The sequence below is a fragment of the Photinus pyralis genome, unplaced genomic scaffold, assembly GCF_008802855.1.
Source record: "Photinus pyralis isolate 1611_PpyrPB1 unplaced genomic scaffold, Ppyr1.3 Ppyr1.4_LG2, whole genome shotgun sequence".
In the NCBI taxonomy this organism is placed as follows: Eukaryota; Metazoa; Arthropoda; class Insecta; order Coleoptera; family Lampyridae; genus Photinus; species Photinus pyralis.
The window spans coordinates 39,659,313-39,684,810 of NW_022170403.1; the positions used below are offsets into that span (position 1 = coordinate 39,659,313).

Below are 25,498 nucleotides of genomic sequence, written 5' to 3' on the forward strand. Positions count from 1 at the left end.
TCTGATAATGATTTTTTTAATTAAATTAAAGCACCGAAATAGAAAAAATAGTATGAAAAACGCGTGTTACAATGCTTTATTGTAATACTCCTATCTTGCGGACACTCGTGGCTACGCTTCGCGTCGCCACTCGTGCCACAAGATAGTCGTATTACAATAGGTCGCATTGTAACACTTGTCTTTCAATATACTATTCTAACGGGTGTCCCAAAATTAACGCAAGATTTGAATTTGCCGCCATTTGTGCGGTGAAGTGTTGGCAACCCTGAAAAAAAAGCAATTTGACAGCTAACAGTATAGGGTTATTAAAAATGGAGCGTTACACGATAGAACAACGTGTCTTCATTATTAAAGAATATTTAAAAAATAGTGAAAGCTTGGCGGCTGCAGTTCGAAAATTTCATACACTACACATTTGACTTAAAAGAAATTGTATTTATTATGTAGACATAAATGCAATCATTTTATAAAATCAAAAGGTGATAGTTACAATATATTGTAAAGTAAATTTAATTACGTGATTTATTTATTTACAATTAATTAACAATGAATTTATAACAGCCTTTAATGGATTAATACATAACATGGTAATTTAGTTACCACCTTCATCAGAACTTTCACCAAAACTGCTGTCCTCATTGGTATCAACTGAAATTTCTATAATGTTATCCATTATACCATCTAAATTACACATTTTATCTTCCTGGTATGGTGCATTGTCCATAACAATTACAGCATTTTCAGGAATTTTCACTAAGAAAGATGCAAACCATTCTTCAAACACTTCCGCATTCATTTCTTCATGATAATCGGATGTTTTTCTGCCTTCAAAAAGTAGTAGACCCTCGTTTACAAAACCGTTCTCAGAGCCAACATGTAAAATAATGAGACGTTTCCCTTTTCCAGAAGGATTTTTTAAACCGGTAGACAATCCTTCCACAAACGCTTGTCGTCGAGTACGAATGGTATCATCAGTCCACACTTTCTGTTTTGTATGGCCTTCATTTAACCATGTTTCATCTAAGTAATATATGGCTCGTCCTTCGTTCCTATATTGTTTAATAGCTTTTAAATACTTTCGTCTCCATCTTATTATGTCGTCTCGTTCAATTAGAACACTTTTACGACTGCGTTTTAAATATCTGTAAAGAATGCATGTACGTGTTAATACCACATTCGAAAATAAATAAAAGAAAACTTACTTAAAATTAATTTGCTTCATTAATTTATATAAAGATGAACGACACATTTGTGGTAAATCCTCACGACTATTAATTTCTTTTAAGATTTTGTCCAAAGTGGGAAGTTCACTGTGGTAGAAAAAGTTGTGAATAATTTGACGAACTGATGTTTTTGTGCTTTCCTCAAATTGCGATACCAAAGGTGGGCGACCCCCCGAACGTTTAGAAGGAGTTACAGCTCCCGTTTTCTTATACTCCTTTATTGTTCGGTAAACCGTGGATTTTGCAATTCCTATATAAAAAAGTGTGTGTGTTAAATTAACATTTAATGTGTATTTCGTTTCTTACCTGCGGCATCAGCAATTTTTGCAACAATGGTAACCATCTTTGTGCCAGGGTCATCAGTTAATATCTGTTTATATAAGTTGAGTATGCACTGCTTTTCTGAGATCGATAAATGCCCCAAATTAAGACGCGTACGCCTTTTTACAGGTGAAATGTTCGCTTTACTTGTACTTGGCGTGGAATCCATATTTCGAAGTATTTGCACCAACAAAATCAAGTACAGGTACCCGGTTTAGTTCTAATAAGAACTGATTTGTATAATTGAAATTTGAACAAGACTTAAAACACACGAAAAAGGCAAAATTAAATAAAATACGTACAACACAATGCAAATGACACAGCGAATAAAGATGTCAACTGAATTGTCAAGATCCTGAAATTGCGTCTGTGTAAAAACGGCGCCGTATAAGCCAATCACAATTCAGATTTTTCGCGGGCGCTATTAAATCGCTCCTCTTTAAAAACGAACTTATAGGTATTTTGTTTATTTCGTTAAAACGTGATTCCTTAATTTTTAGGCGTTTTTATAGTGGAGGACTTATTCGATTGTGGTGTATTAATTTATGGGAGCCCTTTGAAATGGGGAAAAGCTGTATTATTTGTGGAATTATTGAATTACCTAACATAACCTTTCATCCGTATGTGTTTTGAAGTCATAGACGTGCATACGGGAATTTTCGCATTTTAATGTGTTTAGATTTCCTTCTAAGTTTCCACTTAGAAGTATCACCATACCTTATCATACATCAATAGGGACCTTTCAAATACATACAGCTTTTGGTCATAAATATTTAGTGATATGTTATTACGTTTGCTCATGTAAACAAAACATAAACTTTGTTGCCCATAAAAATAAATAAACCTTACGCCACTGACTAATGTTTACTTCCTACCTCTCAACGGTCAAATTGACTGAGATTGCCGATTGGATCAAAACAAACGTTCACGTTTAGTACTAGCGGTATACCAAAAGATAGGTACTGCATTTTCTTATACCAAGGTGCCATTTGGTACAGCTGTTACTTAGATCCATTTAGACGATTTGGCCCGAAGAACACGTGACATTTTCCGTGTGGGTAGATTTTAGAGGGGGTGAGGGTGATTTATTGTAACATTTTTTTAAAAACTAAATATGGCCTAGAGACGAGATCTGGGTGTCGATTTCGTATGATTTTAACCCGAGGAATCCAATGGTAGCGCCAGAAATGTAATCCCGATACAGGAAGTCCGTGAAAAGCCGCCATTTTTAGAAAATGACAGACTGCGCTGATCGAATTATATATCTAAGGCACACCGGGTCGTGAAAGGTGTCTAGAGTTATGTTTTTGGGGTCAGGGAATTCATTTATGATAACAAAAATAACCTACTGGCATCGGATCTGCATGAGAGGCTTCCCTACTGCACTTTTTGAAGACGTCGCACGCGGTGAAACCCAAGATATTCCAAAGTTTTAATACCTATATAAATTTGTAATATTTTATTTAATAAAAATACACATTAACAAAACATAAAATATATTCAAACATGGGGTAAAAAATTTATAAGCCTATGAAGGATCACCAAGTACATCGCTGACCTCCTCTGAGATTGCGTTATCACCACTGAAAAGGAATTTCACATACCGGGTGAATATTTTAAAACCGAACGTAGGAAATTAACATGCGAAAAACGTTTTTTGCCGATCGTTGCTCCCCATGTTAACTTAGAGGGTTTGTAAATGCACCTATCAAAAGAAGATTTTTTTCTCATCTAATGATATACGAATTAGCTTATTTTCAGGTGTATTTCTCATTATTTTATCAAAAATTCGGCAATAAATCCAATTAGCATAATCATGTTAAGCCATGGAAATTTCCTAACGAATTGAAATAGGTTTTCACATGCACGGAAAACAAATATCGCGTACTAGAGTAAATATTTCCGCTGTAAACGTTTATTATAAATACTTTTTCCTCAGTGAACCGCATTTTACAAAAAAATTAATGCCAGGCGTCATAAACTGATATTGATTTCGACGTTTGAATCTACTTTTTGTCTTAGTCATGGCTAAACATGATTTTGGTAAGTGGATTTCTCGAGTTTTTGATAATAGAGTGAGAAATACACCTGAAAATGAACTAATTCGTACCTATATCATTAGACGAGGCAAAAATCTTCTTTCGATTGGTGTCATGATCAACCCTCTAAGTTAACATGGGGAGCAACTATCTACAAAAAACCCTTTTCCCATGTTAATTCCCTATGTTCGTTTTGGGAATATTCACTCGGTATAAATATTAAAGGTTCGGTAGTAAATTAGGTATATCCGAAAGTTTACAATATTCTTACCCTTTGTTTGAGCAATCTCCCATACATTTTTGGCATGCAGGGGAACATGGCAATCCGTGTCGCCGGCAGCTGCACCGAAGGGTCTCGCAGCCTGTCGCGTAGCCACACACCTGTTCAGAGCACCGACTGCCTTCCACACTTGTGGCAGCTTGGACTACAGAACCTTCCTGCCTTTGGCTTCAAGAGTCCATCCCCATCCTTCTGGACTTGTAGAGCTTCTCATGACCTGGTTTGCACATCCCCAGATATGGCCAGCAACATACGCCGCCCTCCTTATGTGCTCCTCCAACTCGTGCTGCGGCGACACGGATTACCATGGTCCCCTGCATGCCAAAAATGTATGGGAGATTGCTCAAACAAAGGGTAAGAATATTGTATACTTTCGATATAATTTACTACCGAACCTTTAATATTTATATGTAAAATTTCTTTTCAGTGGTGATAAGGCAATCTCAGAGGAGGTCAGCGATGCACTTGGTGATTCTTCATAGGCTTATACATTTTTTACCCCATGTTTTAATATCTCTTATGTTTTGTTAATGTGTATTTTTATTAAATAAAATAATATAAGTTTATATATTAAAACTTTGGAATATCTTGGGTTTCACCGCGTGCGACGTCTTCAAAAAGTGCAGTAGGGAAGCCTCTCATGCAGTTCCGATGCCAGTAGATTATATTTGTTATCAAAAATGAATGCCCTGACCCCAAAAACATAAGTCTAGACACCTTACACGACCCGGTGTGCCTTAAAAATATAATTCGATCAAAAGTCTGTCATTTTCTAAAAATGGCGGCTTTTCACGGACTTCCGGTATCCGGATTACATTTATGGCGCTACCATTGGATTCCTCGGGTTAAAATCATATGAAATCGACACCCAGATCTCGTCTCTAGGCCATATTTAGTTTTTAAAAAAATGTTACAATAAATCACCCTCACCCCCTTTAAAATCTACCCACACGGAAAATGTCACGTGTTCTTCGGGTCAAATCGTTTAAATGGCTCTAAGGAACAACTGTACCAAGTGGCACCTTGGTATAAAAAAATGCAGTATCTTTCAAGAATTTCCGTTATACCGCTAGTACTAGTTGTTATAGCGTATGGTCTGAGGTAAGTACGATATTATTACCACATTTTATACAGGGCGTTTTTTTTAAAGATGGGCCATACGACAATGTAACGGCGTTGCGTTATTTAAAATGGGCCATAAAGAAATTTACATGGCGCCAATTCTCAAATCTTGGCCTTGTGCTTAGTTATTTCACTGACAGTTCTCAATCTGATCCTTCAAACTGCATCAACGAAGCAGCAATATGTATTCCGCTGCTCGAAAAGGTGTTTGTGTAGTAAAATTTGTACAAGAGTGGGCACAGTAGCTGAGTGGTATGAGAGCTATTCAGTGCCAAGTGTCGGGTATTGTTTGGTTGCCGGTGGAAAACAATTCTAGCATCGATTGTTATCTAATACGTTTATTACTGATTTGATAAATTTGTTGATTTAGAAACAATTTCTACAGTACTGTGGCAGGTGATTCACGAGGAAGCTATTACTGAAACAATTGATGCAATGTAAATTTCCCTATCGCCCATTTTAAATAACTCATCGCCTTTACATTGTCGTATAGCCCATCTTAAAAAAACACCTTGCATATGAAATGGGACAATGTTAAGTAAATAAAAAAATACATTTTATAAAGGTATACTTTGTTTACATATACAAGTACGTACTGTAATTTTATGTTGTTGGATAACAATAGCAAAATGACATTTTGATGACATAAGTTAAGTTTGTGTTCGAATGGAATAGCTGTAAACGGTAATTCTCTCACACATGATAGAAGTACAATATAAAACAAAATTATGAAGTCAACCACATTTTTATTTGATTTTAAAAATGCTTCACAATTATCTAAGTATGTACATGCAAAGCTCAAAACATATGGGAATGCAATATGACATGTAATTAACAATGCACCATTACTCTTTATTTTAGACACATCACATTAAGCAGTATATTTGATGTATTACCAGTTATAATTTCACCAACATCAAAACACAGATACAAATTAAGCAAATATCCAACATTAATTGACGTTCATAATTTTAACTGTCATCACTAGGTGGACTGGGTTCTGATTTACCCTCCGCTTTATTTTTGATTTTCTCAGCCATGTACTGCCAATACTTTGTGCGAATTTTATCATATTGATTTGCTAGACTATTACATAACTCTTCAGCTCTCTCTAACGTGTACCTCATGTCACCTCCTCCTTGAGAAACTTGTTCATCACACATATCCACAAGGAATGCCAAAAGGAATGGTGAACGATTTCCAGAGGAATACAACTCCTCACAGTAGTTCGTAACTGTTTCATTTTTACTCAAACCTTCTTTATCATGCAGTAAAAGACTGTAAAAAAAGGTTTCAGCTTTGTCAAACACATAGGTACTTACCCTCGCAAATAATTCCAGGCGCTTTCATTTTCTTTAGCAATCTTAATTTTCTCTAAAGTGTATTTTATCTCACTTTTTAGTACCTCACAAGTAAACCCTGAGGTATTATTAATCACAAAATATCTTTGATTCCAAGCAGAATTATTACGAATATCATCTTGAATAAGTTGGTCAACATATGCAAGCTCATTCTCAAATAAACTGAAACAGAAAAACATACTATCACTGCCATCATTGTACTCGTATTTACAAAAGCTGACCGTTGTCACACCAGTATCAACTGTAGTAGTAGTATCAACTACCAACAGAAAATAACACCACATACGCACTTAAAAAAATACTCTATCAAGGTAAGAAGTCGAGCAATATAAGGAAAAATCAACGGGTGAAAATGTACACACCAGGATATGTTTAACATTGATTCCGTTTTGGCCATTGCACCGTCACGTACCATTGTCTTCATTTACATTGTAAGCCCATTCTTTAATTTTGAATTGTAGAGCAATTAATCACTTTTACTTACTATTTTACTTACTGTTTTAAAGTTTATTATGAAATCCGAAGGACAAAATGCTTATTTAATTTGTATAATATCAGTATAAGCTTGCCAAAAGAACTTAATTAGTAAGCCTTAATCCATATGGCTAATTGTGTCAAAATATTCGACTGTGTAGTCGACGAGTCTATTAAATCAAATATTCTGCGTGACTGTGACGTAGGCACTAATAGAGTCTATATTCACCCTCAAATTTGGGACACCCTGTACATAGCAAAGACCTCTTTTACAGAGGTTCAAATGACAATAATGCAGATCACGCCTCTAGTTTACTGTGCAGTACGGAAATAATCCTACAGAACCTTATAATTCCGCCAAAGCTAAACACGATACAAAAAACTAATCAAAAAGCAATTTTTGAATTACAGAACGCAAAAAAAGAAAAACAGCCTATAATACATTTAATTAAATGAAACAAATACCTACACTCTCTCAGTTTGGCATGAAAAACGAAACACGTTTTATTAAAAAAACGTTGTATTTGTAATATTCGGGTGTATGTGTAACACTAAAAATTGTAGTCCATTTCTAATTGTTTTTTTAAGGAAAGGAAGAAACCTTAGACGTCTACGATGTGTTGCAGAGAATAAACTGCAGCCATGGATCACTTGTATGATGGGTTCCCTATAAAATGGTTTTATAGTATGGGATGGGATCTGTCGTTCATTTATCCAAGATAAAATTTCAGGTACCCGAACCTATACAACACAAATAATTTTCAAAATCGTCCACATTACATTAGCTATTAGGCTCGCCAGGAAAGAATGCCAGTCACAGAACACTTGATGCAGGTCTACAGTTGTATGATTAAATATGATAAACATACGATTGTAGACCGGGATCAGGTATTCCGTGACCGGCATTCTCTCCTGGCGAGCATTATAAATTTCAATTTCTATGCAAAAGTTTTAAATTTCTTTTCACAGTGCTGGATATTTCTACTTTACAATAATTTGGTGCCGTTTTATATTTTTGCTGTGTGTGCTTATCTTCAAACACAGCGCCATCTACTACCTTCTTATAATGAATTCAGTATAGTACATAAAGCTTTCATTTTAAAGTGATCTCCCTATATATAATTCGCAATTTTGAAAAGAAACAAAATTGTAAAAGTACAAACAGCAAAAAAGATATTTACATTTGCAGGAATTTCATTTTTAAGTCTGTACATATAATTGATTCTGCTCCACGAACGAAAACAGTTCAGATCTAAATAACGGGCGATCAAAAATGAGTTGCTGTCGAGTTGCCTTTGGAAGTTCAAGTTAAGTACGATGTCCTTAGACCATATAGTACATGGACTGCTAATTGCAACTAAAATTTGGTCAAGGACATCGCCTGGGTATATAAGTTTCAGGGTAAACGAATCTATCCGAAGTTGTTCACGACACGATTTGAACTGTCAACCTTTAAATTAACAAATGTCAAATAATTAATCGCATAGAAATGCCAAAAAATTAAACCTATTCTTATTTGTGGAAGTATAGAAGATAAAGAATAGCATTTAAAACATCTCGTACGACTTGATTGCTACAGAAGCTGCTGTTTTTGTGATACGAGTGGTGTTTACACGACTTTAGTTTACCCTGAGATTCACATACCCACGACTACAGCGCCCCCTATCCGTGACCACCTATTTTGTATTGAAAGCATAGAGCGAATAGCAGTCCATGTACTATATGGTCTAAGACGATGTCCCATGGAAACAAAAATTCCAAAGGTGACTCCACAGCAACTCATTTTTGATCACGTAATAGAAACATTGGTTAAAACAGATCCTTGACTCAACAATAGAAATCACAAAAATGCAACAAAAGAGTATGCAGTTATCCATTAATAGACACATTGAAAGCCACCATCCGCTCATAAAATAGATACCAACTCACAATAAAAATTGAACTTACTTAAAAGTTTTAATCGCCCACTGCCTGTGTTGCCAAGCATGGTAGTTCTTTGCGTCATCATTTAAAATTAGTTCTGTCAAGTGCAACTCTTTCGAAGCATCTTTAAGCCATTCAACTAATACACGTCTATGGTGCCACACTTGATAGTTCTTTGGGTGTTCGTCAATTATGTGTTGACTATATTCTAATTCTTCGTATAAATCTTTATTTAACGCTTTGAGAATATCTCGTCTAAAATAGGCACAAGAATGATTAAGAAATACTGAAAAAATGTACTCACCTAAATTGCCATACTGTGTAATTTGCAGGATTTAGTTCTGCAGCATCCTTTGTTAACTGTAAGGCTCTTTCAGATTTTTCTTGTTTTGTTAACACCGCTCGAAAATAGTCGTAAACATCTTTAACTAAAAAACAAAGCATGTAGCAAATTGGCAGACAATAGGATATAGAAACTAATGTATTACACTTTGCAGTGTATCGTATAGCTGCAATATCGGCATTGCCATCATCTTGTGGTACAGGGTCTACATCTTTCCATTCTGGTCTATCCTTATAAAAAACCCAAGCATTTTCGTCATCACTGCTACTATCACCCATTGCAATTAATAAAAATTATGTAAAAATATAAAAAATTGTTAATATTTCAAAAGAAGTGTATAACGCAAAAAAGTGCAAAAGTAACCTTTAAAAGGAAAATAGTGAAATCCTTATAATGTCTAGACAGCCAGCTAAGTGACCCGACTAACCACCAAAAGATGTGGCTAGCTATCCGTTTCAGTGTATTACGCTTGTACTATGTGTGCAACATGTGAAGCACGGCGGCCATGATGATCGTGGCACTGTATGTTATGTATTCATAGTGTAAAGATGACGATGTATTACAAGCACGGTCGTATACACTACACAGGTCTGCGTCTAGAAACTTATTTGAGATGAGGCTCTTACGTGTCGTCAAACTCGTACTCCTTCGCTTATAGCTGCTAGTTGACGTATGAATCTAGGAATATTGTCAAGATTATTTGGAACTGCTTATACCGGTATAACTATACTACCATCGTTAACAACACATCATCTAGTCGTCTTTTATCAGCAATCGGTGATATCATTGATTTAATGATCCGTGGAAAAGTTTGTGAGTGTTTGCAGTAGACTATACGGTGCTTCGCTTTGCGCTTTAAAAAAAAAGACGGTGGAATTCGACAAAGAGCAATTGGAAATACTCTACGAAGAATCGCTGGTAAAATTGTCAGCAATCTGTTCAAGTTCCAGTTGGAGCTAAACTTCGCCCTTTTCAATTAGGATATGGCAGCAAAGGTGGTGCTGAAGCTATGGTTCATGCAGCACGTTCCTTTTTAAACAAGAAAGACACCGAGGAATGCAAAATTTTTCTGAAGTTAGATTTTCGTAATGCTTTTAATTGTATCAAGAGACTTCAATTACTAAAAATGGTAAAGGAATTTATTCCTCAATATCACCATTTTTTCGTACAACAATATCGTTATCCTTTACAATTAAAATACTATATGAACACATCATACATTCCGCTTGGGGAGTTCAACAAGGTGATCCAGTTGCACCACTAGGTTTCTGCATTTCTATCGCACCTTTAAACTCAAAACTTAAGATCCGATCTAGTATTATCTGGATGATGCTACGTTGGGTGGAACCCCAGACACCGTTTTTCAAGATTTACAAACTATAATTGAATCAAATATCAAATATGGCTTGGAAAGAAATTGGAGAAAATGCGAAGCATTTATTTTCGGAGGTTGTTCTTTGGATCATCGCCGAATCGAAGAAAAATTAAAAGGCTTTTCAGTAAATATAAAATTTATGACAAAGGATAATCTGTCACTTCTTGGTAGTCCATTAACGGATGTAGCCGCACCTTCAATTATTGATAGGTAAGCAAACTGATGAACTTGCCCTAATGTCTCGTTTAAATGTTCTCCCTTCTCAGCAAGCTTTATTCTACTTCGTCATTGGTACAGACAGCATTCCAAAACTGCTTTATATATTACGAACATACCCATCCTTTCACCAGATAGATTCACTGCGAGCATTCGATCACCAATTAATGATTTCTGTTGAAACGATCACTAATGTAAAATGAACCCTGAAAATTGGGAAATTGCAACGCTGCCAATAACATTTTCAGGTTTGGGAATTCGATCTGCCGAAGAACTAGCTGTTCCTGCCTTTTTGGCATCGGTTCATTCTGTGGTCGATCTTCTTAACGAATTAATTAGAAATATGGAATCATATTCCTTGAACGTAAACTACAAAAGAGCTGGGACTATCCTTTATTGTAAAAAAAACGTCATAAAGATTTGATAACGCGATCTCAAGGAAATCCTCTACAAAAAGCACGTGTATTGTCAGGAAGTTCTGCGAAATCTGGAGCATTTGTATATGCACTACCAGTAACCAATTTAGGAACACTTAGATAACGACACTTTTCGAATTGCAATTGGACTTCGACTTAGCGCAAAACTATGTGAACCTCACTATGGTCATTGTGGACTAAAGGAGATGAATGACGACACACTTCGTTAAACAATATTTTACAACTAGCTTTAAGAAGTGCAGGAATTCCATCATTATTGGAACCCCCTATAGTTGTTCACGGAATGACGGGAAACGCCCAGATGGAATAACATACGGACCATGGAAAAACGGGCGACAATAATTGATATGGGACGTATAACATGTGTAGATACCGTTAGCCAAAGCAATATTGTTTCATCGACGTCAGCTGCTGGATCCGCCGCAGAATCCGCAGAAAAAAAAAGGATGCTAAAATATAGTAATCTACTAGACCGTTTTATTTTCTACCCTTTCGGTATAGAAACGCTTGGCGTCCATCTGCAAAAAAATTACTTCAGAAATTAGTAAAACAAGTTGTAAATCAGCATGTGCATGATTAAAGCGCATTTTTGGTAATGCAGGTCAGTATTTTATTAGCGAAGTTTAAAATTATCGATCTCACGAGTAATTTTGGCTGCGTTAAATAATTAATTATATTTAATTTCAATTGACGGTACGTCTTCATTTTGTAAAACAAATCACAAAGTAAATAATAAGTTTTTATACTGGTAGCGCTATCTAACGGTAAAATTATAGCACCTCCGAAACCCATATCGAAATTATTTTCTTCAATTATCGATCTCACAAGTAATCTAACTCAAAATAGACTAGTGCCTGCACATCTACACTATAGCAGGAAGCTTTTAGTGAAAATTTGAAGTCTCTAGCTATTGTAGTTGTGGAGATCTAACGCGGACAGCCGGCCTGCCAGCAATAACGAATATAATAGCGTATTTTTTTCAAAAATGCGCTAAAAATTTTTGAAAAAACACAAGAGAAACGTTGTTTTAAATTTTTAAAACAAAGATTTAGTTTAGCTGTTCAGCAGGGAATGTGGAAGCGGGAATGCGGGTTGTATTTAGGCACTTTACCGCAACAGATAGCATTTAATGAAATTTTTTATATTTTAAGTATACGGTAAATTTTTTTTTAATGTTTCTTAAACAATTTTTTGTAAATTTTTAATGTTGTAACCTTTTGTTAAATTCTTAAATATAATATTTTGATATATTGAAAAAAAAGTATACGTCACGTTGGCGCAGATGATAACCGTTGGCTTACATCGTGACAACCCAGGTTCAAAAACTCGAGCGCGTATGCTTTCTTTTTTCTATACGTTCATTAAATGTATGCGACTTTTTGCATTAATTATTTGAATTGGGAGAAAGGATACTAAATAGTTTTGTCACAATGGAAAAACGGAATATATCGACTGCTGTCATGTATAATTTTTGCAATGTTAGAAAATATGACCCGAAGAAATTACCGATCGCCCGTTGTGCCATAAGCCTAATTTACATTTGGCAAGTTTACTGGCAGAAAGTACTTTCCGCCAGTAAACTTGCCAAATGTAAATTAGGCAATAGGTACACGAATTTTTTATTTTACTACCTTTTATGCTGTTTGACAACTCTACCGACATGGTAGGGAAAATTTTACGAGATAGCGTCCGTCCTTAATGTCCAAAGTAGCCGTACACCAAATTTCAACACAACCGGTCACTTTTAAAAAGTTACAGCGCCCATTTCGTAACCTCTGATGTCTTAGGGGCACTTTTAATTCGTAAAAAGGTTAATTTATTTAAAGAAAGGTTCCTATAGGGAGTATATTGTATAAAGTTCCCTTTGTATAGTGACCTTTGTTTTTGTCAGATTTAATACTATGATAAGTCAAAATTGTAAAGGTCAATCAACATACTTTGTGATAACTTTGGAACATCACAGTTGAATCGCGAATAAGTGTGATCCTTTTTCTTTAATTTAAATTAAATTAGTATCTAGTGATAACCTACGCCTAGAGGTGTAAACAGCTATGGTAACTGACGAGTCGTTAGATCTCTTGTTTTCACCTAGTAAGTGGACAAAAAGAGCTGTACCTGACGTTATAAAGCTACATATTGACGTTGTTACTCAAGGTAACATGTTTTATTCCATATAATTAATTGAATAAAGTCAGATAATTTTTTTCACCTAGCAAGCAAATATGCAAGGAAAAATATTCCTTGTGAACTAAATGTAGCTTATGGATATGCAGAAAAAGAAAAATTGGACATTTACGGAACTGATCTTCCACCAGGTGAATATACCTACCTACTTATTGTTGCAACGGTCACATATATCAGAATATTGTGGAAATATTGGTTACCGCTTCACTGGTCAATTTCTTGGGTAAATTGATATTAGTTAATCTGTTAATCCAATACGCAACGCAAGCCTGGAATACCTACAAGTGAAACCGTGTCATTGCTGTCATACATTCGGCGACGGTGATGGGATTTATGTAATCTGACATCTTTTAAATTAAAAGAATAAGTTTACATTTTATTGAGAAGTGTTATTTAAATTTTTTATTGCGTATTCAAAAATATAAAATAGAGTATACAAGATATGTTCCATAAATAAATTTAGTTGGTACAATTTGCGGATAACCCGGAAGTAATAAAACAAGTTGTAAATCAGCATATGCATGATTAAAGCGCATTTTTGGTAATACAGGTCAGTATTTTATTAGCGAAGTTTAAAATTATCGATCTCACGAGTAATTTTGGCTGCGTTAAATAATTAATTTTATTTAATTTCAATTGACGGTACGTCTTCATTTTGTAAAACAAATCGCAAAGTAAATAATAAGTGGTAGCGCTATCTAACGGTAAAATTATAGTACCTCCGAAACCCATATCGAAATTATTTTCTTCAATTATCGATCTCACAAGTAATCTAACTCAAAATAGACTAGTGCCTGCACATCTACACTATAGCAGAAAGCTTTTAGTGAAAATTTGAAGTCTCTAGCTATTGTAGTTGTGGAGATCTAACGCGGACAGCCGGCCTGCCAGCAATGACGAATATAATAGCGTATTTTTTTCAAAAATGCGCTAAAAATGACAATGTATTTGATAAATTCTTTGTTCTTTACAGAACATTTGAAAAAGATTGATTTGCAGATAACAGAGATAATGGACTGTGTACCCTGTACCTATATAAAGTCGCTAGGTTCAATAATTGTTTATTCATTTCAATGAATAAACAAAGTAAGTATGAACCTTTGTTTATTCATTGAATGAATAAACAAAGGTTCAATTATCATCTTGCTTTGTGGTTTCTGATGAATGATTTTAATGAACCTTATAAGATCTTCACTATCTGTCCAATTGTTACAGTGGTCCAATTTCAGATGCTCCTATATTTGTATACATACATGGTGGATATTGGCAACAGCTAGATAAAGATATTTCTGCATATTTGGTAGAAAGCTTCCATCGAAAGGACATCAAAGTGATTGTTATCGGATACACATTATGTCCAAACTGCACACTTAAAGAGATAGTTCAAGAAATCCGCAACGCCTACGTGAAATGTTTGGAGTATGCCAAAAAATGTGGCTCTAAGTATACCTAATTCAGTTTTCAAAATAACATTTTTAACCTATTTCTGTTTTAGAGGAATATATGTAGGTGGTCATTCAGCTGGTGGTCACTTAACCGCTTCTTTATTTCAAGAATTCTTCTGTTCAATGCCAGAGGTTGATCAACATTATTTAAAAGGTGTAGTGTGCATAAGCGGCGTATATGATTTGGTACCTATTGTGCGAACGTATGTAAATGATGCATTAGGTCTAACCGAAGAGTTGGCTAAAGAGTTAAGTCCACTTCATCAAAGCATAAGAGCCAACAAGACTATACATTTCCTTGTATTAATTGGACAGCATGAAAGTCCTGCTTTTCACGAACAATCTACGTCATTTTATCAGAAGTTAGTTGAGAGTGGTTACAATGCAGAGCTTGTAGAAATAAAAGACGTTGACCATTTTACCATAGTAGAAAATTTAAATGACACTAACAGCAAGATTTTTACGCTAATTACCAATGCCATAGAAAAAAATACTTTAATATAAAGATAGTAATGTAACATTTTTACAGTTGAAATAAAGCAGTGTAAAAAATTAATGCTGAGATTCTTATTAAAAGATAAGCCTTACAAATAATATTTCGTTAATCTTGTAGCAATTTCACTGTTGTAGAAAATTCCTCTGCGTACTGCCTTAGAACAGGAGTAAAGTCATCATCGGGTTTAGTGGATATGATGGCTGTAGCTTGTTTACTGATCTCGTGGCCCAAGTTGATACTTTTAAAATACTAAAAAAAAATATATTCAGTTAACTTCATTGTTCATTATTTGTTACATAGAACAATTACTGGGGCTGGATTGGAAAATGGAAAATACCCAAGGATGCTATATAATTTATTTTAAAAAATTTTGGGTGCGAGAAGGTCGTGGAAATTTTCGGTCATGTTTAATATTAATTAGTTTGACAGCTATACAGCTGTGGACAAAATAATAGACATGTAATACATTGATTGGTGCGAATGGTGACTTTCCAGCTGTCTCAATTGCTGCCATTTTTTTAAATACTTGCAGTAGCTGTTGAGATTGGTATTACATTTTTACTCATTGCTTAATTTACAAGTTTGGTCAATTCATACACAATAAATATCAGAAGGTGACAATTATTAATCGGCAGAGCCAAGCGATGAAAGCTTATAGGGGAGTTGATGATGTCTGTCTGTCTATGATCATGACATTTGGAAAATGCTTGCACCGATTCGGTTCAAACTTTGGACAGTTGACCTAAATCATAGAGTAAACGTTATTTACTCTATGCCTAAATATACCACATGTAACTAAGCCTATTGAAAATGGGTCAAATGAAATGACCCTGTACGGTCACACTGCTCTGCGACTTTTCTAGATCCGCTTTACACGCGGTTTATTTCATCTTCGAAGGTTACTAGCATTAGGTAATATTTTTACATTTACAACGCTTCTATCTCATTTAGCTCAAAATCCTTGCAATAAGAGACACAGTTGGGTTTATTTATTTATACAAACGTAGTTCCTGTAAGCGCACGCTGTCTCTCAGAAACATAGTTCGTTTCGAGGTGAATCGAACAGATAACAGAAAAGAAAAGAAGGTTTTACAAAAATCCAAGAGCTATGCTCTTCATTGGCTTTGGTGCAAATAAAACTTTTGGTTTTAGAAGACGTAAACTCAATAGAGAAAGACATAATTTCAGTTTCTTTTCACTGCACTCACCAGCACGGAAAGGAATCCAAGCGGACATTCGCCACTTGATATTAGGCATGCCCAAAGAGAATACAGGCATTAATTCGACCACGTGTGAGTAACACCCGTTAATACAAAATGGGGCTCCCCAGTGTTTGCTAGCAAATTGTTTCAGTTTTGGTTAACCTAAGATCGTTTTGTCACATCAGTTTGTGATTGTTCGGCCTTGTTTTAGCGCATTTCCACAAAAATAAAAAATAAATGCGCTATTGTAGCCACTTTGTCCGTCCGTCCGTCTGTCCGCTCGTTCGTTGAGACGCTACTAGTTCTTTATCTTAAGAGCTACTGTTCTATTTTTTCGCTATTTGGTTCGTTATGGTGTCGAGGCTTGCACCAAGGAATTTATTCTGCGTTTATGCTAAAAAAGTTATTGTAAAAAAACCAACAAACCGTTTTTTACATGTTCCATAATTTTCCACTTTTGCCGTTTATTAACGATCCTAGATATCGTTTATAATTTTGTATTGCTGTCTGTCGTCTGTCTGTTCTTCTATCTGTCCGTGTGAGCCATAATTTTGGTTAGAAATGTCAGATCGCTTTAACATCTCTGTTAGTTATGAACTGAATTGCATGAAATTCCATATGGGCATAGCTTTAGCCATATAATACGCAATGCCAAAAGTTGAATCGAATCGATTCAAAATTCACAGTGCCCTTTTCGCATCTCGACCACTTATAAACCGAATTGCAAACTTTTTTATTTATAAAAGTATTTAAATGAAATTTGTTACATAGGCACTTGGAATAAATGAAAATCTAACGCCAGTTTCAAAATTTAGTTTTGCGCATGTGCAGTGCCAACTTTTTTATTTATGGAAGAATTTAAACGAAATTTGATACATAGGCGCTTGGAACAAAGGAAAATCTAACGTTAGTTTCAAAATTTAGATTTGCGCATGCGCAGTTCCAACTTTCTTATTTAGAAAAGCATTGAAATGAAATTCTTCTTATAAACTGAAATTGAAGTAGCACGTCAAAAATGGATTGCACATTTGCAACGCTATCTTTCATGTGGCCAGATTTTTACGATTTTAACAGAAGATCTACAAATCGGAAATGAATGCAAGTGGAAATGCGCTTTTTGTAAATCGTTAACGATTACTTTTTAAATTGTTACAACACACTTTTTTATTCAAAAAAAAAGTTCAATTGTTTTTAGAAAATACTAAATATGTCATTTTGTTGGTGTTTAAAATATTATAACAATAAAGCAACACAAAGCGTTAAAAAAATGTTTTTATGCCTATGCGTGTATCTAAAAGTGAAGTGTACCTGTAAAATTGTCTTCATTTCCATGCAACAGGTTTCCAAATCTTGTTTAACATCATTTCCAATATTAAATGTATCATCTTCACTTTCTCTATCCGTTTCTTTAATCATACATACAGCAGTAGTCAAATTGTTGACAAATTTCTTTAAGTTTTCTTTTCGTTTAATGTCACTCTCATTAAACAACAGATCATTGAAATCTATTTTATCAGTGACATTTACTAAATCCATATTGATTTTGCCTTTTAAAATGTCTATCTGTTGTTTGCATGTTGAGAGAGTATTCTTCCTTTTCTCTGGAGTGTATTTTGTTACAGGTCCAAAACTGGGAAATAAATTAACATTTTTCGATAAAAGATTAACAACATCTTCGTATTGTAGGATCTCGTCTGCGTCATCTACTTCCCTGCTATTTTTAAGTTGTCTGAGATATTCAAAAATTCGGTCAAAGAATATTATCTGAAAAAAAAACAGTACAGTTTCTCTTATGACTGCATTTTAAAAGAACAAAATACCTGTACGTCAACACTTTCTGAGCTAAATAATTTTTGTGATGATTTACAAAGGCCTTGTTGACGAAAATAGTCCTCAATTGCTGTTTCTGATAGTTTAGAAGGTTCATCTATAGTTAGTGTTCCTGGATTCAGTTTCGTCATAATCCATGATAAAAGAAACCTTTGGTTATTTAAAGAAAATATACTTGGTATTTGTTCTTCATCGAGGGCATTTACGTTTGGGTAATCAAGTTCTTTAAGACAAAGTTTGTATTTTTTAAATGCTTCCATATCTAAAAATAAAATCAAATTTGTATTTACCTACATACAATAATCCATAATGATCGATCTCACTGCTGTGCAAACTAACTCCAATAGCTCATCTAATCTGCATACCAACGTAGTTTCAAAATATACAAAGAAACGCACATGCATTGAGACAATATACTTTTTTTGAATATCATCCTATGTATGGTAAATTTTTGAAATATGCTACCTTATTAGATTAAAATATACAGTGCTCCATTTAAAGAATGAGATTAGGTCCGATAACTGTTCATCATTATGTAAAGAAACTTTAGTAATAAACATTTTCTTGATGTCTTTTAACTAAGAAAATGTAGGCTCACATTCTGAAATTAACAATTTTTTGATTTTCCGCGCATCTCTTAAGAGAGCAAATATTCCCCAATTTTGATTTTACTATTTGTAAGTTTGGCCCAAAAAGAACATTACGCCTATATTACTTTTTTGAAATAACAATTACAGATATCTTATGGACCCAGACGCGCATTCAGAGGGGGGGGCTGAAGGGGCTGCAGCCCCCCCCCCCCGAAAAGTTGCCAATCATCTTAATTTTCTGCCAATAAGGAAAGGATATGCAAGAACGGGAAAAAAAGAGTGGGTATTTAAAAAGACATATTTTAACAGTTTGGGTTACGCTTACCTACCTAATTTTCCGAGAAAAATATAGGAATGCACAAAACGGGCTAATGTCAGGTACCTAAGCTTACTGAACTGTTTTTAGGCTTTTTACTCGCTAGTGTATTATGTTTCCATTTCCATAACAAGCAATCAGCGCACTGCACTGTTGTACTGCGGTTTCACATTTCACGCCTTCGCAATCCATAGAGATATTGTGATTGCCGATGACATGGTAATTGATAAATTCGTAGAATGTAAAAAAAATAGGAAATTAAATTTCGTCTTGTAAAAATTGTTTTATGTATTTAAAAGTTCGAGCCCCCCCCCCCCGAACAAAATTTCTGGATACGCCACTGTATGGACCCTATGTATTAAAAACGGGACACCCTTTATCGAATCCTTAAATCCTTTATTGTATGCTCTAAAGGTTAAGGTGCAAGTACGAACCATGTATTTTTTCAAAACGGCAAATATAAAAAAAAATGTAGGTCCATATTTAAAAAAAAATGAAGTTGATGATGTCCCAAAAAATCGAAATGTGAAATTTAAAGGGAAGAAGATGTTGCACTACAAAAATTTTTTCATTTGTTTGCAAAAATCTCAACAAATAAAGTGAAAAAAATACAGAAGAATTCGTTTTTTTCTGGATCTCCGAAAGTAAGTATTCAAAATTTCTTCACTTTCTAAGACAAGTTCGATTCGACTCCAGAATAAGCAACTTTGCCACTGACTTCCTATCTCTGATGGTCATCAAGATCCCAATATGGTCACCCTCAAATTTGGGACACCCTATACAGTAGATATAATTACAAAAACTATATTTTATGCATTCTATTATCTTGCAAATTGAAAAGGGATCAGCACAGACCAATATACCTATAGTTCCTTCTGTCGGCACTTTGGAATGTGTACTACTTTTTTATTTCTTAGTTATGGGCGCTATATTTGACTTTTACGGTATTAAAGGACAAAAAAAGAAAAATAATGACGTGCGACACTCTACTTTTACATAAATCTACAAGAAAACTTTCAAAATCAAATGTTTTAAATCCATTTCTCAACAAAACATCCACGCTTCGCTAGATCTTACTGTAACAAGATGATTTTTTTTTTCTATTTTTCTTTTTGGTCCTCTTATCTCATTCCATAAAAATTTGGCGTCCATATACAGTGTGTCCCAGATCGGGTGGGATTGCATGGGTAACTTTCTTATTATTAAAGATAGAGAATTGGTTAAATGGACAATGTTTTGCAGTTTTAGATGCTTATTTAAAATTTCCTTGTGGAAATTCAAAATGTCGAATAGGTTCGACGTAAATTCAAAAAAACTAAAATTGGTCATTTCCTTGAATGTCTTATACAGGGTGACAATTTGAAAACTTACCACTCCCCATATCTTAGTAAATAAAAGAGATATTTAAAAAAATCAAAATCCGTTACGGTAATTCGGAGGGGGAATCACAATGACATAGTTGGCGACGCACCCCCTCCAACCCCCTGCGCCCCAACTTTTCAATCTTAAATAGTGACCCCCCATGTGTGATACGCCGTTCGAAAGCTCTGAAAAAATGCTTTCCAACCATACCAAATAGCATTACATTTAGGTTAGTAATTATCGTGCAAATCAAAAAATAAACTAATATGATACATTTGAAATCTGTCGTATTTAAAACGCAACCGGCGATCATAGACGAACTAAGACAGAGAATAATTCAAGAATGTCGAAATATTGCAAAACCAACATTTGAAAAGGTTCGACAAGAGTTTGAGAATCGATTATAACTGGCGATCAAAAATGAGTTGCTGTCGAGTCGGCTTTGGAAGTTCAAGTTAAATACGATTTTCCATGTTTATTTTTTGATTTGCACGAGAATTACTAACCTAAATGTAATGCTATTTGGTATGGTTGGAAAGCATTTTTTCAGAGCTTTCCAACGACGTATCACACATGGGGGGTCACTATTTAAGATTTAAAAATTGGGGTGGCTGGGGCGCAGAGGGTTGGAGGGGGTGCGTCGCCAACTATGTCATTGTGATTCCCCCTCCGAATTACCGAAACGGATTTTGATTTTTTTTAATATCTCGTTTATTTACTAAGATATGGGGGGTGGTAAGTTTTCAAATTGTCACCCTGTATTATCGAAAGCATAAGAGATATAAAAAAAGTTTTATATAAAAGTGTCTTTGATACGCCTAATTTAGAATTGATGTAAAAAAAATTCAAAATGGCTACCTTTGAGGAACATTTACCAACTTCCTAAAGTTAAATAGGCGCCATATTGGATTTTTAGATTATTTGATAGATTTTTTAATTCTCTTTTCAACGAGCTATCATAGCATAAGATTGAAATTAAGATACCAGTTATATCAACGGTTTTTATATTTTAATCAAGTAGGCTATGATGAATTAAAAAAAAAACAAAACAATCTATTCGAGGCAACACAACAATGAAAATAATTACATCACATGTTTAAAATACTGGCCATTATTAGTGAAACACACTTCTAGGCAGTTTACTTTAGGATACACAATTCGTGAATTGTGACCTGGGCAGCCAGCTTAATTGTTGGTGGGTATTATAAACCAACCCTTTCTGCAAAACATACGTTGTCCAGAAAATCCTTTAAGGAAGTTATTGGAGAATTTGTAAATAATGGTGATCAGTTCAAGTTCCATCAAAGATTACCGGTCCAATTACATGACTGCCCATTATGTCATAAAATACATTAATTTAAAACCTTACTTGATTTAGGCGTCAAACTACAACATGTAGGTTTTCCTGTGACGAGTACTGTTCATTATTTCGATTTGAACATACCGCAGTTAGAAAAATAAGACTCATCTGTCCATATACTCGGACTGGTAAAACTGCAGTTAGTTTCGATATTCTTATTCTTACGGATAAACCACCTAGAAAATGTGACCTGAGACAATGCATGAATGGTAATACATTAGCTGTATTCGTTTCAAGTGATTGCACTTTGTTTTTTTCGTTTACAATCTTAGACCATGTAGTACATGGCTATATGGTCTAAGATTGTAAACGAAAAAAACAAAGTGCAATCACTTAAACTGATTTAACTTAGTTAAATCACTTGAAACGAATACAGCTATTGTGTAAAGTAAAGCGAAATGTCTTGAAATGTCCTTAACTGGATAATGGCATGGCATTTTTTTCGAGGGGATAGTTTGTAGTTATACCAGCATTTTGTAGGTATGTAAGTATGGATAATATGATAGTCAATAAGTAAGTAACGTCATAAAAGTCACTCCCCTCCCATCAGTGCGCCCCTGATATTTTAAACATCTGATGTAATTACTTTCATCATTTTATTGCCTCGAATGGATTTTGTTTTATTTTTTTTTAATTCATCATAGCCTACTTGATTAAACTATAAAAACCGTATCTGGTATCTTAATTTCAATCTTATGCGCTGATAGCTCGTTGAAAAGAGAATTAAAAAATCTATCAAATAATCTAAAAATCCAATATGGCGCCTATTTAACTTTAGGAAGTTGGTAAATGTTCCTCAAGGTTAGCCACCTTGAATTTTTTTTGACATCAATTCTAAATTAGGCGTATCAAAGACAGTAACAATCTCTTATGCTTTGGATGATATAAGACATTCAAGGAAATGACCAATTTTAGTTTTTTGAATTTACGTCGAACCTATTCGACATTTTGAATTTCCATAAGTATCTAAAACTGCAAAACATTGTCCATTTAACCAATTCTCTATCTTTAATAATAAGAAAGTTACCAATGCAATCCCACCCGATCTGGGACACACTGTATAGTAGCCTGCTGTAGCTCCTAAAGGGCGATCAAAAAAGGTTTGACGTTGAGTCGCCTTTGGAAGTTCAAATTGAATGATTTCCCATGTAAACAAACATGCCAAAAGTGACTCGACAGCAACCCTTTTTTGATCGCATAGTACATCTAGCGTGTTATGAAAATTCTTATAACAGATTTAGATTTTCCAAAAAAAGTGCCCATAGATGCTGCAAACGGGAACCATCAATTTCCGACGGTTTAAGCTAGGGAAAATAAAAACTAAATTTGATGTTTTCAGTTTTTCCGTGATATCTCCTATATTCAAACATTTTTCTAAAAATGCATCTTTTTAGTCACAAAACCCCCCCACTGTATTGGTCACCGTTACTGAGATCCCAATGATGAGCCTTAAATTTGAACCACCCTGTACACTTACATAAGGTAGAAAAACAATACACGACACAGTTGCCCCGAACTCCCACTGCAAACTAACCTCCTGTATCAAACGCTTTCAATTAACATTTGTCGAAGACATTATTGTAGAACCACTGAATACATCAAACAATACAGTGCCATCTGCGCCTCCTGGTCCCATCTATCCAGCGCAGTGCAGAGGCAGCAACAGGTGGATTCACCTGGTTTCATCAAGCATTTCCTTAATTCGTATCAGTGGTTGTCTAAATTGAGCTCCCAAACGATTAGATTTGTAGTTAGTTATTTATCTTAGTTGGGAGGAGTACCGTGTTATGCGGAGAAATGTTTCTATTCGGTCACCCACATTATTTGTTATGATGATTAATAAATACGATGGTCGGTTAATCTTGGCAAGTAAAGTATTCTATGGACTTCTAACCATTCAACCATTTAGTATGTTTCGCAGACCTATAAATCATGCCTCGACTTCACTACTTTGAGTGACAAAGCTTGATAACTACCTGTCCAAGCCCAAGCCTACCACTACTTTGTATATCAATAACCATAGGCCATAGCCTATAAAAAGAATGAATATTTCCTAAAAACAATGGATATGAAAGGGTAGCCGTAGGTATGCTAATTCAAAAATTTACATCGTGCACAAAACCTAGCACCTTTACGTACTCGTCCAGAGGTATATTTTCCTTAATTTATTGGCTGGTGGTGGAAATTATCGATTGGATACGATATTACTACAATAACCGCCATTTCTATACACGTTAGCTTATATTTCTATTTCCTTTTAACATTCCCGCTTAAGCAAACGAGAGATAGATAGCGCTAGAAGGTAACGCTTTATGCTGTAATGTAAGCAGTGTACAGAACGATCACTTGTAAAATTGCTGAGTTTTGATTGTTAACAAATAATCCTTGTTTATCAAGTTTAAATGATTCTGTAATTGTGTGATTAGGTCGGGGGATTACGGATTCTCGTTTTTTACACACCGATGGTAAGTATGCGTCTCTATTATTTAGTAATATTATAAATAGGCAACGCAGAAGGTTTCTGGAAAAGTGTATGTCATAACTGTATACTTATTCAAATATTTAGATAAATAAGAAATTGTATTTTCAAAATAGCGTATTTACTGTCAAAGTGTACTTACCAGTACGCAATTCTAGTATTTATCGTCGCCACCCGGTAAAACTTTTCTCTAACCTTCACGTATTATCAAACCAGATTGCCACACTTGAGTGTGTCACCGCCATAATTTTTCTTGGTGCAGGTTCACACAGAGAATCTACACCTAAATAATTTAGTTATACACCCTTGTGTTGGATTTCTGGTTCATATTAGCCTTGACCTTCGTTTTGTACATTATATGAAAAATGAATTCGTGGAATAAAGCATACAAAAAATTAATACTCCTAAAGCTTAGTTTACATGTGGCAAAATCTACGGGAACGTTCACCCTAAAGCTGTTAGTAATAATCAATACAATTCAGTGAACATTGATAATAATTTCCTTATATTTCCCTGGTTTTTGATTTTATAATGACAGTAACTTGGTCTAATGGTTTTCCACAAATTCTGTTGAAAGAAATCGTTTCACATTTAAGCATTTTTGTAGCTGTGCAAGTTGGAATAGGAGTCGAACGGTTGCGTCGGAATATAGTGGGTATAATCGGAAGTATCTATGTTTTCCATATAAACCGAAGATCCAAAATTACATAAAAACATTGCTCCACAGTTTTGTTGTTAAATACACAAAAAAGATATACCCACCAAATTTAGTGGAATTCTGACAATTGTTGTGATGTGGGCAAGAATTTCAGTCATAATTTTTTTTCAAATTTTAAAAAACTAAAAGATTTCGGGTTGAATTTTTTTTCATGAAAAAGTAGTGAAAAGAAAATTTTGGAAATTATTTTTAGTTTTCTACGATATTGGTGAGGGAGCGAGACATGCAGTCTAAAACAAAAAACTGATTTTTCTATAAAATTTCATATACATTTTTATTTTATTTATTTTTTGACTTTATTTTTAAGTGGGCGGGGTTTTGCCAAGGCTGCTGTATGAACTAAGCCACTATACCTACATTTACAAATATATACTTGTCCTGAACCAGGAACCCTTAGTACCA

At 34.7% G+C, this 25,498-nt stretch overlaps 5 protein-coding genes across 7 annotated transcripts in view; 2 read left to right on the plus strand and 3 right to left on the minus strand.

The window, feature by feature from the left end:
* Positions 1–500: 500 nt before the first annotated feature.
* LOC116163573 lies at positions 501–1,898 on the minus strand. Its single transcript, XM_031477574.1, has 3 exons — positions 1,530–1,898; positions 1,203–1,473; positions 501–1,142 (listed from the first exon to the last, which is right to left on the minus strand). Exons 1-3 carry the CDS (start codon positions 1,711–1,713, stop codon positions 593–595), a joined length of 1,005 nt encoding a protein of 334 aa, XP_031333434.1. The 5' UTR covers positions 1,714–1,898; the 3' UTR covers positions 501–592.
* Positions 1,899–5,714: 3,816 nt separating this feature from the next.
* LOC116164659 (protein farnesyltransferase/geranylgeranyltransferase type-1 subunit alpha) lies at positions 5,715–9,487 on the minus strand. Its single transcript, XM_031478860.1, has 5 exons — positions 9,232–9,487; positions 9,048–9,171; positions 8,768–8,998; positions 6,308–6,508; positions 5,715–6,263 (listed from the first exon to the last, which is right to left on the minus strand). Exons 1-5 carry the CDS (start codon positions 9,362–9,364, stop codon positions 5,957–5,959), a joined length of 996 nt encoding a protein of 331 aa, XP_031334720.1. The 5' UTR covers positions 9,365–9,487; the 3' UTR covers positions 5,715–5,956.
* A 3,495-nt stretch (positions 9,488–12,982) lies between these two features.
* LOC116165047 (kynurenine formamidase-like) lies at positions 12,983–15,299 on the plus strand. The gene is made up of 4 exons (XM_031479315.1): positions 12,983–13,268; positions 13,328–13,429; positions 14,528–14,741; positions 14,794–15,299. The coding sequence occupies exons 1-4, from the start codon at positions 13,166–13,168 to the stop codon at positions 15,245–15,247; spliced, it is 873 nt and encodes a 290-aa protein (XP_031335175.1). The 5' UTR covers positions 12,983–13,165; the 3' UTR covers positions 15,248–15,299.
* Positions 15,220–24,731, minus strand: LOC116165049. Of its 3 annotated transcripts, XM_031479319.1 has the most exons (6): positions 24,008–24,148; positions 23,876–23,952; positions 23,434–23,822; positions 18,262–18,533; positions 17,750–18,205; positions 15,220–15,488 (listed from the first exon to the last, which is right to left on the minus strand). In XM_031479319.1, exons 4-6 carry the CDS (start codon positions 18,529–18,531, stop codon positions 15,345–15,347), a joined length of 870 nt encoding a protein of 289 aa, XP_031335179.1. In that variant the 5' UTR covers positions 18,532–18,533; positions 23,434–23,822; positions 23,876–23,952; positions 24,008–24,148; the 3' UTR covers positions 15,220–15,344. The 3 variants fall into 3 exon arrangements, with proteins under 3 accessions (XP_031335179.1, XP_031335178.1, XP_031335180.1); XM_031479318.1 differs by lacking the exons at positions 23,434–23,822; positions 23,876–23,952; positions 24,008–24,148 and adding an exon at positions 24,521–24,731; XM_031479320.1 differs by lacking the exons at positions 23,434–23,822; positions 23,876–23,952 and having other exon boundaries at positions 24,039–24,152.
* The window catches only part of LOC116165046 (ATP-dependent helicase brm), a 32,508-nt gene continuing 31,204 nt past the window's right edge, over positions 24,195–25,498 (plus strand). Inside the window, exon 1 of the mRNA XM_031479314.1 lies at positions 24,195–24,364. The gene's annotated coding sequence lies outside the window, so the exon portion shown is untranslated. The remainder of the gene's footprint in view (positions 24,365–25,498) is intronic.